Source organism: Ornithodoros turicata, unplaced genomic scaffold (genome assembly GCF_037126465.1).
Source record: "Ornithodoros turicata isolate Travis unplaced genomic scaffold, ASM3712646v1 Chromosome36, whole genome shotgun sequence".
Taxonomy (NCBI): Eukaryota; Metazoa; Arthropoda; class Arachnida; order Ixodida; family Argasidae; genus Ornithodoros; species Ornithodoros turicata.
The window spans coordinates 1379183-1397326 of NW_026999366.1; the positions used below are offsets into that span (position 1 = coordinate 1379183).

Genomic DNA, 18144 nt, shown 5'->3' on the forward strand with positions numbered 1-18144 from the left:
ACCGCAAATGTCTGAATGATGAGTCTCCGCAGAGGAGAGAGACATAGCCGGGGAAAGATCAGAAACGCTTGCTTCCAAAGAACTTTGCGATGGTGTTGTTGGTGCCGCCGATAGTGTATCATGGCCTGTATGGTCGGAACCTGCGGGTTGTGGGTGACAGTCACTGACACCGGCTACTGCAGCACTGCTTTGCTTTTCTTGACGGCGCTTCGTAGTATTCGGAACATTGTACGGCATTCCAGGATACAGATACATTTTTCTCTTCCGTGCGCTCGATGGCTTCCGCGGAGCGGGTTCCTCCAAAGAGCGTTGCATTGACGGATCCCCGTCGTCTTCCATTTTTTGCTCGTGGAGGGACGATGACTAAAAAGTGCTGTCACACGCACGTAAACCAACGTGAAACCATTCAAACTTCTAAACGTGCGCCAGCGGATTGAACGCTGACTTCGCTTGGATATTTGCGAATGCAATCCACACAGCGAGCGCTATAAGCCTGTCGACACCAAGCGACAAGAACAAAGCTAAATAAACAAAATCAATTGCAGGTTTGCATGCAATTTAAAGACCGTTGAAACAAAACACTGAATTATGAAATAGCACAAAAACTGTTTTTGTCACATATTAGCATATTAGCATGGAATATTCTTTGAGAGTTCAAATTGGTGTTTTTAGTTTTAACATTTCTTAACAGGCCTTTGGCTATGGCTTTAATCATACACTGGAAAACTTGTGTATTGTATGGAGTAGTGTAATTGTGTAGTGTAATAGTGTAAATAGTTTCGCCTGATGGCACCAACATATTACAACGGCAGTGTGAGTACTGGAGCAGGCATTCGCATCAACATCGTCATCACAGTTCTCTATTTTCTTTGTTTTGCGTGGGTGGCCGAACTTACCGTGTAGCACGTTGCACGCCTGTCACATGTGTGGTGCGTTTCATCTCCTAACAAGCAAGATCTAGTGTCACTCTGATAGCGTGTTTTCTGCGCATTGGTGGTCATGTACGCTTTTGTAAAGTATGCCGATGGCGCCGCGGCGATAGTGCCAATATCACTAATCAAGCGTTTTCACCCGAGCGACGCGAAAGACTTCAGTGCAACTGATGTTAAACAGGTCTTTTGGGCCGACAAAGACGGTTCAGCAGCGAACTACTACCCGGGCACCGTGCAGTATCTTGCTGGTATATATATATATGGTATATATATATATATATATATATATATATATATATATATGGTATATATGGTATATATCTTGCTGGTAAGTATATTTGCACGTGGATAGCTGTGGATAGCTAGCGTAGCTGGTAACGTGAACAGAAAAGACAAATTATATATATATATATATGTATATATTAACTCAACTTCATTGGCCTCTGCTGTAATCCTAACTCTTAGCCAGCAACGGTTTTAGCGTATCGGATTACAGCGTATGAGCAGTAAGGGTTGATTCACACGATATAACATTTGCTGCACCTTGGATAATAACTCTGATTTTGTTTAGGTTCGCTGGATGACCTGTATGAACAGCTAGTCACTGCAAGGAAAGCAATTCCAAGGGTTTTCAAGGACAGTGACCTAGATGCCATGGTAATGTACTTAACAAAATTTACTTGTTATTGGTTATGACAGTTAATATTCCTGCAGTTCTTCCTGCAGGAATACGCTGTTTAGGTATTAATGTGTTGCCTTTTTAGTATTCTTGCATATTTTTATTTACCTAACTAACAGGCTGCAAAACACCTGCAACAAGTGCGTCAATAGGCTCAGTTAACATAATTCATGCACTTGTTGCAGCTGCTAATGCAGTACACTGTTCTTTCAACTTGGTTTTACATGTTCTGGAACTTTTCTTTGTATTAGGTCTCCTCAGCACCTCCCCCGAAAAAAACATGCCAGGACATTGCCAAGGCTGCTTTTAAACGAACAAAAACACAGGATACTGAACAGGGAAAAAAGAATATGGTTAAGGAAGTGCTGCGATTGCAGCATTCAAAGGTTATGAAGAAGAAGTCCAGGACGAGGCTACCGAGCTCTGAATCGGATATATCAGATGGTACGGTGGGCAGTTTTATGTATATGTGGTACGACAGGCTAATCTCGTTCGTACTCAAAGAACCTGGTGAACCTTAACGGTGAAGCATTAGTTCCGCAACCCGAGTTGCAGGAACTTCAGAGCCAATTGCTTCACGAGCGATTTCTCCTGCAGCTCTAGGTGCAACCTGTCAAACACATGGCTCCTCTTGACAAGCGTGGCCAATCAAGAACACTTCAGTGTGTCAGTTACTGCAGTGGCAGTACACAAGACTATGAAATTCCCACTGTCCAGCGCAAATTATGCAAAATTATCAAAGTCGCAACATATTGAAATTGTAACAAGTGGAAGTCACAATGAAATGACAATTTTTTTTTTCTCGCCATCTGGCTAGCTCGGTGACCACTATGGCTTTCCGAGTTGCTCGCTGTATGAAAAGGACCTATTTGGTGCAACCTCAGTTGTGTGCAACTAGCAGCAACTGAGCTGCAGCAAAAAGTTGCATCGTGTGAATCTACCCTTAACGTCTTCTCTGACAGTATTGTTAGGTTGTATGCTGTTTTGATTGAAGCAAGTGGAAAGAAAACAATAAAGGAATATGTCCACTTTACCTTCTAGATGACGGTGCAGTTGTACCAGAACAGTATCTGCTTGATGCACAAGAAAAGATTCGTGTCCTCAAGGGGGAAATAAAGAGCCTCCGAAAGCAGCTTGAGGAGGAAAGGGCGCTGTGCCATGAAGTGCAGCGGTCTCTGCTAGCGGAACTGGCGAGACCGAAGAGTATGTACAAGACTTTCTTCATCATGTTTGAATCGGCATACACGAATGTTGTGTCTTCATAACACTGTGTTTAGGGGTCGATGTGCTGGACCAGGAACCATTCCTACGGGCTCAGGTCCCGATCCAGCGAGCTCAGGCCTCACTTCAACGATCTCAGTGCCGGCCTCCACAAGCTCAGGACACACCTCTGCAACCTGAAGCCCCACTTACACCTGTGTGTCTTTCTTCGATGCAGCACCCAGTACTGCATTCACCACAAGAAAAGGCCACCCCAGAAAAGGTTTGAATTGGCTTGTTCACTTGGTCAAAAAATAATGACATCTATGAACAGAAACCTCTTGATTCTAAAAGCTGCACAAAATATATTGGCAATGATGAAATCCTTGATTTTCAGTCTAAATTAATCTTCTTTTTTATTGTCATTATTTTGCAATATATCAAGTCCTGCGATTCCTGTTACGTGCTGATTTTCAAATGTAAAATTGACCTTTCCCCCCTGCATTCTAGTCAATGGAGCATCCCAATGAGCCTGTCGCAGAAGAGCAACCAAGCTCATGCACAGAGGACAAAACAGCAAAGCCTGGCACAACCAATCAAGCACAGCTGCCTCCAGGAGACCAGGAGGAAATTGCTGCTGTGTTGAACATGACGCCTCCTCCGGAGATGGTATGCTTGAAGAAGTGCAGTCGAACCTCGATATAACGAAACTCATGGGGACCGCAATTTCTTTCGTCGTATCGAATAGAAGGTCACGGACCTGGACTTTTACGAGGGTGCATTCTGTACATAGGCGTCGATAACTCAAGCTACGACGTGGAAAAGTTTTTCGTAAAAAATGACAACTACAAATAGAACGTCACAGGACACCTACAGCGTTTTATGCTTGCGTGAAATAGCCAGTTATACTCGTCTGCGTAGTGCCTAAAAGACGCGGTTCGTACGGTGCCAATGCCTCTGCAGCTCTTTCCATATCGTGTTGCGATCCCGCAAACGTCCTACGTCTATGGTAGTGCGTCTTTCGTTGCTACAGCGTGTTTGTCCCCATCAGGAAAATCATCTAGGCTGATTTCGTCACTTACGGTGCCACAAAATTGAAGTTTCCCCCACACTCACGTGATGGTGCCTTGCGTCTTATGCTCTTTACCTTCGTCCTGTTCTTGGCTGCAACCGGACAGTTGAAAACCAGCACAAAAAGGAGAAGCCTCAGAAGGAAAATTCATAACCTTCCAATGATTCAGACTTCTTTTTGTAGGCACCGGATTCCTCCCCGCCCTAGTCGTTCGCGCCACCTTTCGTTGAGCGGGAGGATGCTGCTTGCGCCATTTGTTTTTGTGACACTAAAGTCGGCTTTTGGGCCATAAACCTTATCTTGTTCTTTTGCTGTATCGAGGTGGGGGCTAAAGTGTTTCATTGTAGCGGGAGTTAAAATACATTGATCTCTATGGCCGTCTGCCGCAGAATCCAAATTATTTCGTTCTACCGCGAATTTCGTTATATCACGTTTCATTGTAATGAGGTTTGACTGTAGCTATTTGTAGGATAGCAGATAATATTGTGTTTTGAAGTTAGCTGCAGTGCGGCATTATGCGATGCAATCATATACAAAGCGGGAGCGGTCCTTGCTTTGAGGAACTGGCTGCATGAGAGAGTGACAGTATTTTCCGCTATATTACACTCTGTGTGTACTGCTTTCTCGGCAAATGCAGCATTTCTAATAATTCCTCGGTTCCGCACACATCAGGCTTGTTTTAACAACTAATTCTCTATTTTGGTGGCTCCTCCTGTCATCAATGCGAGTGTCTCAATTGCAGTACTAGAAGTGTATTACCGCTTCATATGACAAATGTTTATAGAGTAAAGTGCATAGACTTCTGTGAGTGCTAATCAGATAACAGAACAACGCTGAAGTATATTGAAATGAATGGTGAGGACTTCAAAATTAGATGCTCTTACAATTCTTTGTGAAACTTGCAGATTGATTTGGGCCACGGCGTCAGTACTGAGAAGAGGAAGTATTTAGATGTCATGAAGAGACCGTCAGATGGGCGATTTTGTAAGGATTTTGCCCGCCTCCTGTGGTCCGAGGAAGCACTGCTCCACAGGAGCGTAACAGGTGCCCCTTGCAAGCGGTACAGCAAGGAGGGCCGGCTACCCAAGCCGGCAATGACGCCAGAAAAGAAGGACGCCCTGGAGGGTAAGTGTTACTTTATCCGTTAGGAAGTAAGTACTAGAAGGATATGGCCACCTCTGGGACAACCGGCCCGCACGCATCACTTTTACCTATACTTTTTTCTCGCTTTCACACTTCAGGTTGGGAAACTTCCCGATCTTCGTGGTCAATGAGCAATGCGTTTTATGCAGTGTTCATTTTCAGGTGCCTTCAAGGTCTACATCGAAAGGACCGACCCTGAGGGTTCCGAGATGTGGAAAAAACGCCTTGGTGCAATGAACAGGCACCTGGCGTCACTTCTCCAGGGACATCAAATCGCAAGAGGGAGGATCAACAAAGAGACTCGGCAAGACAATGCTGAAATGAACTAAATCTGTTCTTGAAATGAAATATATTGCTTCTGTCTTTAAAACACTTGTGGACCATTCAGTTGCATGTAAGCATGTATATGTATGCGAGCACACAGTATTTGCATGCTTTGAGTTATATGTACACATATCTGCATATGCATGCACATATACGCAGCATTACACGCTGTACGCATGCTCATATGCATATACATATATATATATGCGTATGCTTGTATATGGATATGAACCTGCGTACAGTATACGCATGTATATGCATCCACATGCATATGCATATGCGTATACAGGCTCTTGAACCATAATTGCGTATCGTCGTATAGTGCATATGACTTTTTTCAATAGGGGTGGCAAACTAGCCACTCCACCCACATACCAACATTCCTAGGTCACACATAACATGTAGTTGAAGTGTATACGAAGAGAGGAGTCAAGTCCTGTAGATCACAGCTTTCGCGTGGAGGTCCACGCTTCCTCAGGTAGGACCTGAGGAAGCATGGACCTTCATGCGAAAGCTTCTACAAATTAAACTTAAACAAAATCTTCAGTGTCGGTTTATGTATTTTGTTTATGTAACATGTAGTTATAAGAGTGGTTTAAACCACCTCGCAGAAGTTGCATATGTTCATCAACTTTATTTTGAGATTAACAGGGAGTTTCATTGCCTGGGGCGATACTCTACCCCATAGCTGCTTGTGGTGTGAGGAAGGAAATAATGTCCCATGGAGTCCAAAATTGCCAAAAGAGCTTTGAGAGCAGGCATTCGTGGGCTCGATTTAGCCATAAGCCAAGCAATTTTATCTGAAAATGGCAGTTTGGAAAGCTTGGTAGTGTGGGCAGTGACACAGAATATACTCTGGGTCTTCTACAGCACTGCAGTGACAGTATCTGAGAGAGTCAACTTGCTTCAGATGGTAATGACACTGAGCTGTAAATGCCCCATTGAGTCACAGTCCATGAGTCACAGTGTACCATCTTGGCGAGAAGTGTTTTGTGGCATCCAGAAACCAAACTCTGGGTCAACATTGCTCAGTATAGACGGGAGGAAAATGTCAGTCCTCCATTGACAGGAAGACTATTTATACAATCCATTAATGTGTTGGTGAACGACATCTGCTGTCTACATGGCCACTAACAGTCATTTGCTATCTTTCACTGTCATTTAATTAAACACCTCCCTCATGTGACGGTGTTCCCGGCACAGTTTTACCTTGCTGAACCACTTTTCGCGGCTCTTACCAAACATAACATTAGCGGTTATTCGTAGGCTGAGGCCGAGGAACGCAAGAGACGTTTACATGATGTTTACGTGATTACCGTCGTGAGAAATGGTCGACACAGCAGTTTTGCGGTACGTTTTATATGTTGCTCATCCTGGACATTTTTCGGTACCCGATTTCCTGTCCAAAACAGCTACGACTGCATCAATGTCACTTCACCCATGAATTCCTTCATCAGTTGCACACGCGTGTTAGCACACCAAGTCGATACACGTCTGAAGAATAAATACCTGACGAAATCGGCAGAAGGAAACATATGCTTTATTAGAGCTTGCAGTGATTATCCTTTTTATGCAGCACATCCCGCAACACCATACAGCCCCATCGTTACTCCATTTTCTCAGATAGCCTCGTCCTCAATGGTAGCCGAACCGGCCGAACCGCTGAAGCGTTGTTTTCCTAGTATTCATACGCGCAGTTATTTACGCCTGTAACTTAAATAAATTAATTAATAATTGAGAGATACATGCTGAATACTTCACAGAATTGCATAAAGACTCGTTATTCTGGAGTGTGACCCTCTTAAACACTGATTTTCTCACGTAAAACCATGCTTAACACTGGACTGCATAGACCCATTGTGATTTATTTTGACAGCTTGGATTTCAAAGGATTGAAATTTGAAGGGTGGATTTCTTGGCGTGGATTTCAAAAGTTTTATTATTAAGAGTGGGTAACAGGGTACACCCACCTGTAGCCCTCACAAGTTGCCTAGGGAAAACGTTCGAGCGAATTGTCAACCATCGTCTGGTACACTACCTCGAACAAAATGGGTTATTAGACAAATACCAGTGTGGGTTCAGAGCGGGGTGTTCCACTGTTGACCATCTTGTTCGCTTGGAAACATCCATCAGAGAAGCCTTTGTGAGAAGGCAGCACTGCATGTTAGTTTTCTTCGATCTGCGGAAGGCTTACGATGCCACTTCGGGTATGGTATCCTTCGTGATTTTTACTTCTTTAGGAATACGTGGTAAACTGTTGCAATGTATCACTGATTCCTTCGGGGACGCACCTTCCGGGTCAAACATGACACAACACTGTCACGCCCATTTGTACAAGAAAATGGTGTCCCGCAGGGATCCGTGCTCAGCGTCACCTTGTTTCTTCTTAAAATGAATTTCATTGCAAATGTCATTCCCCCTTCGGTTATGTACTCTCTATATGTGGATGATGTTCAAATGTCATGCTCTTCTGCTACGGTTTCAAGTTCTCAGCTGAAAAAAAAAACTGTCTGTGTCCATTTTCGAGAGTCAGAGGGATGTTCCCCGATCCCTCGCTTAGAATGAACCGTCAATAACTTGTTGTGAAGAGCGAACACAAATTCCTTGGTGTCATCTTTGACAAAAAACTTACATTTGTTCCCCACATCAAGGACTTAAAAACTAGATATGTGAGGGCGTTGAATCTTCTTAAGATTATCCCCCACAGATACTGTGGTGCAGACCGTGAAATGCTGCACCACATCTACTCCTGTGTTGTCAGGGCTAAACTTGACTATGGGTGCATAGTGTACGGGTCAGCCCGGCAGTCGGCTCTGAAATGCATAGATCCTGTCTGCAAAATTTTGGGACGCGAAAGACAAGGACTGAAGGAAGCACACAAACACAAGTGTCACTCACAACTGAAATGTATTGCAGGAAAATAATCCCTAAATACACAACCGGTATCAGGCGACACGTGCCGGGTTACAAAGCCTTAATACATGCTGATGGAATCATGGCTGCCAGTAGATAATAAGGTGCGTAAATTAGGTATTTAGGAAGGCAAGTTCTTTATCAGATAGTGCAATAGATGGTTGGCTAACACACTTGCCTTCCCCCGCCAAAAGTATACGATGCGCTTCCATTATCTCCCGGGTGATTTGATGTCTGGCTTAGAGCCCTGCACGGGCCGACTTTTCCGGGCCCGACCCGGCCCGGGCGCATCGAAAAATGGCCCGGCCCGACCCGGGCCCGGACCTTCATATTTTTATGCGGCCCCGCCCGGCCCGGCTCGGCACGGCCCGGTGACCCAGTGACTAGAGCCCGGTCCGGTGACCCGGCGAGTAGAAATGCGGCCTAGTATTTCCAGCCGCGACGTACGCGTTTCTGGCGATTTAAACAACAAATTTATAAGTAAATTTATAAGGAGATAAGACAAACATACAAGTGATGGCGGTTTAACACCGTAACCGCACGAGACCAAATTAAATCCAGAACGCACGCGGGCATGGGCGTTATCGTACACTGTCAAGATTTTGCGGAGGTAGAGCATGCTGTCGACAAAGTGCTTCTCGCAGTACCTACCACTCTCACCAAGCTTTGCCAAAGTGATTGTGAAATATGTGAGGAGTGAGGAGCAATGTAAAGTGGCTTGGAGAATGTTGTAGAGGGTCGAATCATATGCATAATGCAGTATCCTTTGCTTGTCTTTGCAAAATATGCACAGGAATGACGCAAGCGCATGATGATATGAACTAATGCACCTCCATTGTGTGGAATTAGCTGCGTGGCCCGGCCGGGCCTGACTCTCGGGAACATATTCGTCGACATACTGTAAAACCTTTACTGCTCCGACTTGCACAACAATTAAAGCAACACTACAGTAGACGTTTCGCCGCCTATCCAGGCAGCATCCTCAGTACAAATGGGCAAACCAAGGGGCACATCCCTTACAAAAATGAATTTCTAGTTTCTATAGGGGTTTTATAGAATGCCTATCTAGCGTATCCAGTGTCTATCTTGTAGATAGAAACTGCATAGGATCTATATAGAGAGCTTAACTAGTGGGTTCTATATGTTTTCTATAGAAACATATGAATCCAGTATGTATATATTCTGTATCCATTATTTATAGAGATAAATCATCCATGAAACATATATTTTCTCACCATTATGTAGCTAGATACCTGCGCACTATCAGTAACAGGCTCTGCAGCTATCAAATTAATTTATTTTCTGTGGAGACATCTCAATCCAGAATGTATATATTCTGTATCCATTCTGTATAGAGACATATCCCCTATCGAAATGTATTTTCTGAGCTTACGTAGCTCAGTACCCGCACAGCAGTCAGTAAGTGTCTTTGCAGCTATCAAATTGATTTATTTTCACAAAATAAATTAGTGAAGATGAAAATAAAAACTTCCAGAACAAAATTGAAAAACTCAAATTATTTACATTGTTGGCCACAAATAATTCTGTAGGTGATCCGTTACCCTCAACTCTAACAGAAGTGGTATAATGTTAAGCATAATATGTAAATGGTAAGGGTAGCGGGACAGAAGTACAGGATAAACAACAGGCATGCTTAATAAACACGTATCACCAGATGCAAACACAAGATGTCATGTGATGGGCCAGAGACTACGAGAGACCAAAGCATACAGAGCTGTGAAAGTTTTACCCTTGTCACACTGGCTAATTTAGTGTGAATTTCGTGAAGTGCGCTCATCCAAAGCAAATGTCACTTTCACTATGTGCTTGCTACATGGGCTCAACTAAGTGTCACTAAGCGATGATGGCAATTACAATAGACAAAGATAAACAGCTGCGAAATTTTTATGTGTGTGACACGATACTGTCCTGCGAAAAATTTTTTTATTTCGAAACACTTCCTGTAAACCTTGTTCCAACATTAAACAAATTAGCCTCGAACATGTGCCACGACAAAAATACCCGCTGCCATGCCACAGAAACTGCGAATGATGAGTAAAATACTTTTTTCTTTGGCACACTCTACTAAACTAAGATTATGAGCTGTTGAAAATACTTGTTTAAAAATGTTGTGGCTGTCAGGGTCCATTACTTTTTCACAGCATTTTTACCTGTACCTTCATGCAAGCCGTTGAGGCTACACACTCGGGTCTGCCCCAGGGAAGTGAAGTGAGTTTGGGGAACTCACTAAAGCTTTAGTGCACGTTGTGTCGAGTGTCACTAAAAGGTGATTAGGGTTCTTCGTTTTCGGGTTTTATGATTTTTCAAATTCGGGAGGGAAAAAGCGGGTGCTATTTACACACGAGGATTCGGGGAGAAATCGGGCGCTACGATCTCTGTTTGATATGTCATCAGGGAATTTTCGGGTTAAAGGAAAGGCATATATGAGACAAGCCACTGCTGTGGCACTGGGACAAGAAACAAGAACCTTTATATTTCCGCTCAGAACTGAGGCAGGTGAATGACCGCGGTATTCATGCACTTGCCGGAGCTCTACAAAAGCTCGTCTTTGATTCCTGCAGGAGGGGATTATAAAAGGAGGACAAATACGTTGTCACCAATAGCACTCTTTGCTGATATTATGATTCACTTTTCCGACGGTTTACCCAGAACGACAAGTTGAAGGACCACAAGGATTTCGGGTAGATATTGGGTTTTACCCGAATTTTCGAAAACTTGTTCGAGGGGAACTATCGTGAAAAATTGGGTTTAACCCGAAAACGAAGAACCCTAAAGATGATGTGTGACAGTGCAAGTGTAATTGCTGCTCAGTGAAAGTGACACAGAATTAGTCGGTCTGACAGGGGTATTACTCAAAGCATGTAGTTACGCTGTAGCCTTAAAACTACACAAGGCAACAAAAGGAGGTCTTCAAACAACTACAAACATTCCAAAACACACTGAACGTGCACAATACAAAGGAATGTCTTGTCGTTCACAGTCAGTGTAACACATTTTTCAGCATCAAAGACGTTTACACAGACCTCATCTGCAGTTGGGACAACCTCAACAAATCCGCATCTTTCATCCTGAGCAGTAAGGAGGTTTAACACATTCCCTTTTGGTTCTAAGACACGTATCTTGAACATAGCATGTCGACTACAGTTGCAAGATCCCACCTGTTCACAACAGACAATTATATCTACTATGCGCCCAAACTTCCCTTCAGCAAAAATGTATGAATTGTTCCTTCGTGACTTATCAAGAGCTGCTGTACAGAACCTGAAATTACATATGCCTATTTTGTGAAAGTGCATGCCTTCTCCATCACGCTTCCCCTTACCAAAGAGGATAGCTCCTGAGATGTTTTTTGCAAGCTTGCGCAGTTTGTGTCCTCGAATGAGGTCAGAGATGAAGTCCTTAGAGTAACTTGTGTGTGAAGTGTCTACATGGAAGGTTCCCATCAATGTTCGCAATGACTGACGTATAAGGTACTTCTCTACTATCTGTGTGTGAACGTAACGTGTGCCATTGACATACCCAAGGAGCTCAGCATTCATGCCCTCATAACAAAAGCACGAGATACCCCAAAGTGGGCCCCATTCTGCAACACAATCAACTAGGTGCAACAGCAGATGAGTGTTGTACTTCATGGCACCTCTACCATACAAACTTTGATATTCTCTCAGAAATGACACCATTTGTTTCTGAACCATGGGCAACCTGTCAATGGCTACAGTCTTTCCATGTAGAATGTGCATCACTTCCACAAATTTCATCCAGTTGATGAAGTATTTTTTGGGGAGCAGACCTTTCATTATAACTGGTGAATAGAACAGAAGCCAGTTTCTCCACTCGGACGCTTTCCAGTGCTTCCAGTCCGTGATTGACCTTGGAAGACGTGTCACCTCCCACACAACCTTTATGCACGCAAGACGTTTATCGACTTCTGCCACCTTATCACCGATCTGGTAGGGATGTGTCCTTCCCTTCTGTCCGAACCAGAGCCTTGCAGTGCTTCTTACAAATCCAAGACAGACAGCGTGCATGTGGTCTACCACAAAATTGAGAGGAAATAAAAAATATGCAAGCTGCAGAAGGACTGTTGCTCCTTTTATGCCACACTTTGGCACAGCATCCCCACTGGCTTCTGCATCAGCAGCATTTTTGCGAAATGAGGCGTCGGTTCTCTTCTTTGGCTGTTTGTCCCCAACTGGATACACCCTTGAGTGACCTCTTCCGCTCTCGATCACCTCACCGCTATGTTCACACCACAGGCACCCGTGTAGCCCATTAAACTGAGCCATATTTGCCACAGCACACCGTGCCACACTGTCCACAACACATGGTCCCGTAAACACCCTGGACGAAATCTTCTCTCCAGATGGATCCGTCCACGAAAAAGGTTGTCTTGAAAAGCGGTTCATTTCTTCCACGTATGGCTGGAGAAAAGTGTTCATCTCTGGCTTGTACGTGCCGAACCAGAGGCCAGCAAGGACTAGATTCTTCTGTCTATCTTTAATCGGCAATTCATTTATCTGCAACTGCAATGGCCAGATCGAATAGTTCGATGCTTCAAAGACGGGGACGCCATCAGTACTCCAAGACACTGTGAGGTCGTAGTCTGACAACGGGAGATTGCCATATGCAGTGCTCTGAGTTATATCGCCAACGTCCCACTTTGGAGTTCGTAGTTCTTTCCGCACAATGCCAAAGTGTTCAAGCACAGAGCGCAGCTTTCTCCCTTTGTCAGTTTTGCATTGCTGTACAGCTCTTCTTTCTGAAAATCAAGCAAGAAGTCTCAGGCATGTGTAGATGTTAATGTCATGTTAATGTCACAAAGGACACCAGTCACTTTCCTTATTTATTAGATGTGCAACATCTTTAGCAATTTTAGTATCATGAAATGTGACAAATGTTATTGATGTGAACCACTCATGCAAACATCTGCTTACACTTACGAGTTCGGGCTTGTGTTCCTGACCTTCATGAGAAGTCGGCTGGTCCATCTCATTGTCAGAATCGTCATCATCGGTACTTTCTTGAGAGGAGGATTCTTCATCTGATGTAGTACGTGAACTTGCATCCTCTGATTCAATGTGTTGTCTGACTGAGTCTACATCCTGTGTGCAATTCTGAAAATATTTCGGCATTATTACCATGAACAAAATTCCTACTTCAGCGCAACCTTTTTTGTACCTGCTCGCATTGTACAGAACATGCAGGAATTAAACGTTCCAAGTTCCTGTGTCCCTTTAGAGGAGCATGACAACGTGCACTTGTGGCTAAATGGAAATCTCGGTGCGCCTTGCGCTCTCAAAGCTACAGGTTTAATGACAAAGCAATGCAACCCACATTGCCGGCTGTTGCGCTGCTTAACAATGAAGGGCCACAGTGATAAAGTAAGGTTTAATCTGCTATGTGCACTCAATAAATCGATCTCAAGGATTGCCAAGGATGCTTACAGTGCTAAAATCGTTGCAGATCGCTGAATTATCCGTGCTGTGTGGTACATGCTCTTGTGACGTAGTTGGCCTAAATGGGGTGTCAGCAGCTCCAGATCGTTGTTTCAGTCGAGACTGTGTGCTCCATGGGATGCACAGGTTGGTGTCGAAGAGCCACGGCCTATACCTCTTGGCTGCGGGCGCAGCCGGATCCATTTTGGTCAATCTGTTCGGCGAGTAATTCGTCACAGTTGTCCTGGTCACGCGTAATTCACCCAGAGTGCCGTAACAAACATAATTCACTCAAATACCAACCAAAACAATAAACTAGAGACGACAGCGGTTGTACAGTGGCACAAAACAGATGTCCGCGGCAACGGCAACAGATGCCCGCGAAATTTATGCCGATGTCAGTATTGGCGATTGGCGTTATTTGTTTTGCGTGCAAAATGTCAAATTTTCTAGCAAAACCACAGTAACAGCAATGTGTTGTCGTTTTTCTGCCTAATATTTGATTGTTTGCAACATATTCTAGCTTTTTTAATTACGAAAGGTGTCGCGTCTAGCGCAAGCTACTGCAGTAACATAGCCAAAGCCGTAGCCACATCCGTCATCTGTCAAGTTCAACTGCCGGCGGCAAACAGCCGCGTTCCTGTCCCAAGTCGTTTTTGAAATTAGCCTTCCGTGTTATATACGTCTACAGTATGACGTATATTTTGGTTAAGTGGGTTTCTGAGGAAACGTGGGATGTCTATCCTATCCGACGCTTGATGGACATCAAAACCGCGGCACTTATTGCGAAGAAACCAAGCCTGGTTGCAGGTTACACAGGAAAGGCATTTGATATCAAGTGGGACAAGTCGGAGGAGCCCTCGCCAGCATATTTGGTTGCTGCTGGTAAGTTGGTTGCTGTCTACATTATCGCAGTGTCGAAAGTTTCCCTTTTATTTCAAGTTAGATACAATGACAGAGTGAAAATGCTTGTATTCTTAAAGCGTCCGCCTGAAGTGCAGAAAAATGCTATGCCATACTACCTAGAACACAAGAAAGGTGTCGCGGCCCTAACCTAACTTTCAGAGCCCCCAGAGTGTAGTGCTCGGCAACTTTTTGAGTGCGTTCATGCAGTCGGACAATAGGACGTTGCTCTTACCCCAGCCCACAAAGGGATAGTAGGAGTGACTGTTGCTCAAACTGGGGAAGAGAAAGCAGTATTCCAGCAGAATCCAGATGCAATACACTATTCCTGTTTCATTCGTTTCTACTGTCCCTGTGTGGGCTGGGTGTAGCAACTTCCTTTTGTCAGGCTGACAACGAAGGCACACCAAAACTTGGCCAGCATTATGCTCTCGGTGCTCTAAAAAGCATGATAATTGCTTATTTTTTTCGATGGGACAGCTCCTCAATATCTGTGTCAATTATCATGAACTTGAGTAAATTCAGTACGTGTTTCGCATTGGTGAGGTAAAAAAGCGACCTTTCCTTGACAAATTTTCGAGTTTACTTCATAATATACATGAAGCACATAGATAATTAGCATAATAAAACTCGAGTTAGGTTACATTTACATAAGGAGGAGAAAGGATGTAGCACAAACATTCTGCTGACCATGTGATTCTAGGTGGCATATTTTATTAATAATTGAATTAGATGTTTTCTGGGACATCTTGCATAAGGTAGAGCACTGTTAAATGCTTACTGTACCATGACCCCCAGTGTTGAAACTGGCTGGTAACAATCATCATTGCCAGCAATCATGCTGGTTTATCACATGCAGTTATGGTGGAGTAAGGGCCTTTGGACGAACCGGATTGAGCTTTGTGAAATCCCAATTGCTTTGTTCAGCTTTCTACTGGCTAATCTGATTTAATTGGACATGCTTCCTGTACAGTGTTGTTCATAGTGTTTTGGGTCCGCAGCCTTCAGCCACTTTCTGCTGGGAATTACTGCCTTGTGACTCCATGTCGTTAAGTGATTTTTGTTTGTTCCAGACTACACGTCCAGTAAGTATGGGGCATCAGTTGCTGCTATAAAGAGGAGCCTCGCCTCTATGCTGCTTGAGCTGAGTGACTCACAACAGTGATTTTGTACATAAAATGTAAATAAATCTGAGTGTGTTTTACCTTACAACCTCGTCACTGTTGCATGTTCCTCAGGGCTATGCAGTCAAACACCAAGCATCACAAATAAAGACAACGTATACATGCTGTATATACATCGAACAAGAAATGTATAGAATTCGGACAGCTACTCAATACAATCTCTATTCAGTTTCTTTACAGTTCCTAATTGCTTTGTATAGGATTTGTATCCACCCGCCTGTATCCAAATTCTATAGAAACCAGTCACCAATTATCTATAGAAAATATATTTAAGAGTACATAAAAACTGTATAGTATTCCTATAGAAATTCAATATGCTTTATCTAGGCATTTCTATACAACTCCTATAGGATCTAGTTAAATATTTTTGTAAGGGCAGATACATGTGTTTTTGTTTTTTGTTTCCGCAAATTAAAGCTCTTCTTCACCACATGAGGCGGCACTGTGGCGGCATCTTCGACGCATGAGGCTCCTTCACCATCTCACATTGGGAGTGAAGGAAAGACGCGTCTCGGAAGATGCGCAATAAAGAAAATAAAGAAAAAATGGTGTTCCTTCACGAATTTTTTGCGGACGATCTACCGAACGAATTTTTGTTCTGAAAACGGCTACGATATCAGGTCGCCGAAAGGAACAGGTGTTCTCATTGGGACAACTTCGTAGCTTTTATAATTAAAAATTTAAGTAACGATTTTAGGTAATTAGTGATTTGACTGTTGAGCAACATATGGCCAAGAACGTCCGCCGGCCCAGAGATGATAGAAGTGAAAACAGCATGTCTATAGCCCTTATAGTTTTTTGATGAAAAATCTGTATCGCCTAAAAAAAGACACCCTGTATTGTCCGCTGCGGGACAACGCAACCTAAAAGTGCAAATACCGAAGAGGGCAATACAAACAACATAGACAGGCAGCGAATCGAACTTCTTTTTTACCCACGAACGACAGGCTTAGAAAACTTGACAAACTACATCTCTCTGCTTCAGAGTCCAAAGGCCAATACGCATGAGACATTTTTTCCCCCTAGCGAAACCACGCACACACGCGAAGGACGCCAAGCGTGTGCAGCGTTTGCGACTGCCCGAAACGCATGGAAAGCCTTTAGAACGTAGAGATCTCGCGGGCGACGCCGTACCTGATCTTTATTTCTTTACAACCCATGTTGCAGCGATACGGATGTCGCCTGGTCGTCTGAAGAATGAATATTTCATTGCCTCGAGTGTCCTTAGAGTCACTAAATAAGCTTCGCTTCAGATAATCGACACTGATTTCCAAGGGAGAGCAGGAGCGCCATCTTGTTTCCGCACCACTCCTGTAGCATCCCCAGTTGAAGGTCGAAGACGACTACGGTAATATAATGCTCACTGTGCGATAGGTAGATTGTGCGATAATCCATGTATTGTCAAGCAGAGCGTCCCGAGGGTGTCAAGGAGAGCTCGAGGCCTTCAACCTTGGTGAGCTGCTTTAAAGAGAACATTTAACCTGCGAAACGATAGATGGCATCGTTCACTAAATTGCGCGTGGCTACCCTGGCGTGGAAACAAGGTGGCGCGTGCTAGCTCTTGGGACTCAGTGTCGATACTGTGAAACCAAGGTTATCTAGTGGCTCCAAGTGTCCTAGTGTGATTGCAGTTCTTCTGCAAGCACTGGACGGGTGTGCGCGCCAGGAATAGCAAAGTAAAACAAATTGAAGCAGGGAAGTGAGGGAGAGAGGATGAGTGAGGGACAGCCTCGGGGACGTGATTTCATATGCCAAAATTGCAGAATGATGATGCTCTGAGGATTAGATTTTGACATCCCAGGGATACCATCCCTGTCCCCATCCGACGACCTTAGAGTAACCCTGGGACGATTGTTTTCTGAGGTGCTGTGGGGTTCTGTGTAGTTCCGGGCTCCGAGGCCGAGTGAAGTGAGCTGTTGAACTAATGTGTTGCTCGTCGGTGAACTTGTTCGTTCAGTTCACTCGAATGAACCGTTCAATTAGAAGGGTTCATTCAAGAACGACACATCAGTGCGCCCCCCCCCCCCCAAATGTCAGTGACACTCCCTTTTTCACCTCTGTACCCCCAACAGGATTGTCCTAGCAATTTCTGCTTTAGACACATGTGAGTAATGATATGTTAAGCTCTAATGACGTAACTATAATACTAACCCCCCCCCCCATTTTTTTCAACACCCCTCCGTGCTTGGTATTCCGGATAAACCACTGCTCGCAATTGAGCCACCGGCGGCCGGTAAAATGACAAAGTTTTCGGAACCATCCCTTCTGTAATACTCACACTTCGGTTTGGACGATGAACAAGTTGTTTTCATTCTCGTCTCTATCGCAGTACCAGAAT

General features: G+C 44.1%; 1 protein-coding gene across 1 annotated transcript; it reads left to right on the forward strand.

Moving 5' to 3' along the window:
• Nucleotides 1-842: 842 nt before the first annotated feature.
• On the forward strand, nt 843-4090 carry LOC135373939 (uncharacterized). Its single transcript, XM_064606980.1, has 7 exons — nt 843-1180; nt 1504-1589; nt 1863-2055; nt 2653-2814; nt 2889-3094; nt 3322-3480; nt 4067-4090. Exons 1-7 carry the CDS (start codon nt 1000-1002, stop codon nt 4088-4090), a joined length of 1011 nt encoding a protein of 336 aa, XP_064463050.1. The 5' UTR covers nt 843-999.
• The last annotated feature ends 14054 nt before the right edge of the window (nt 4091-18144 follow it).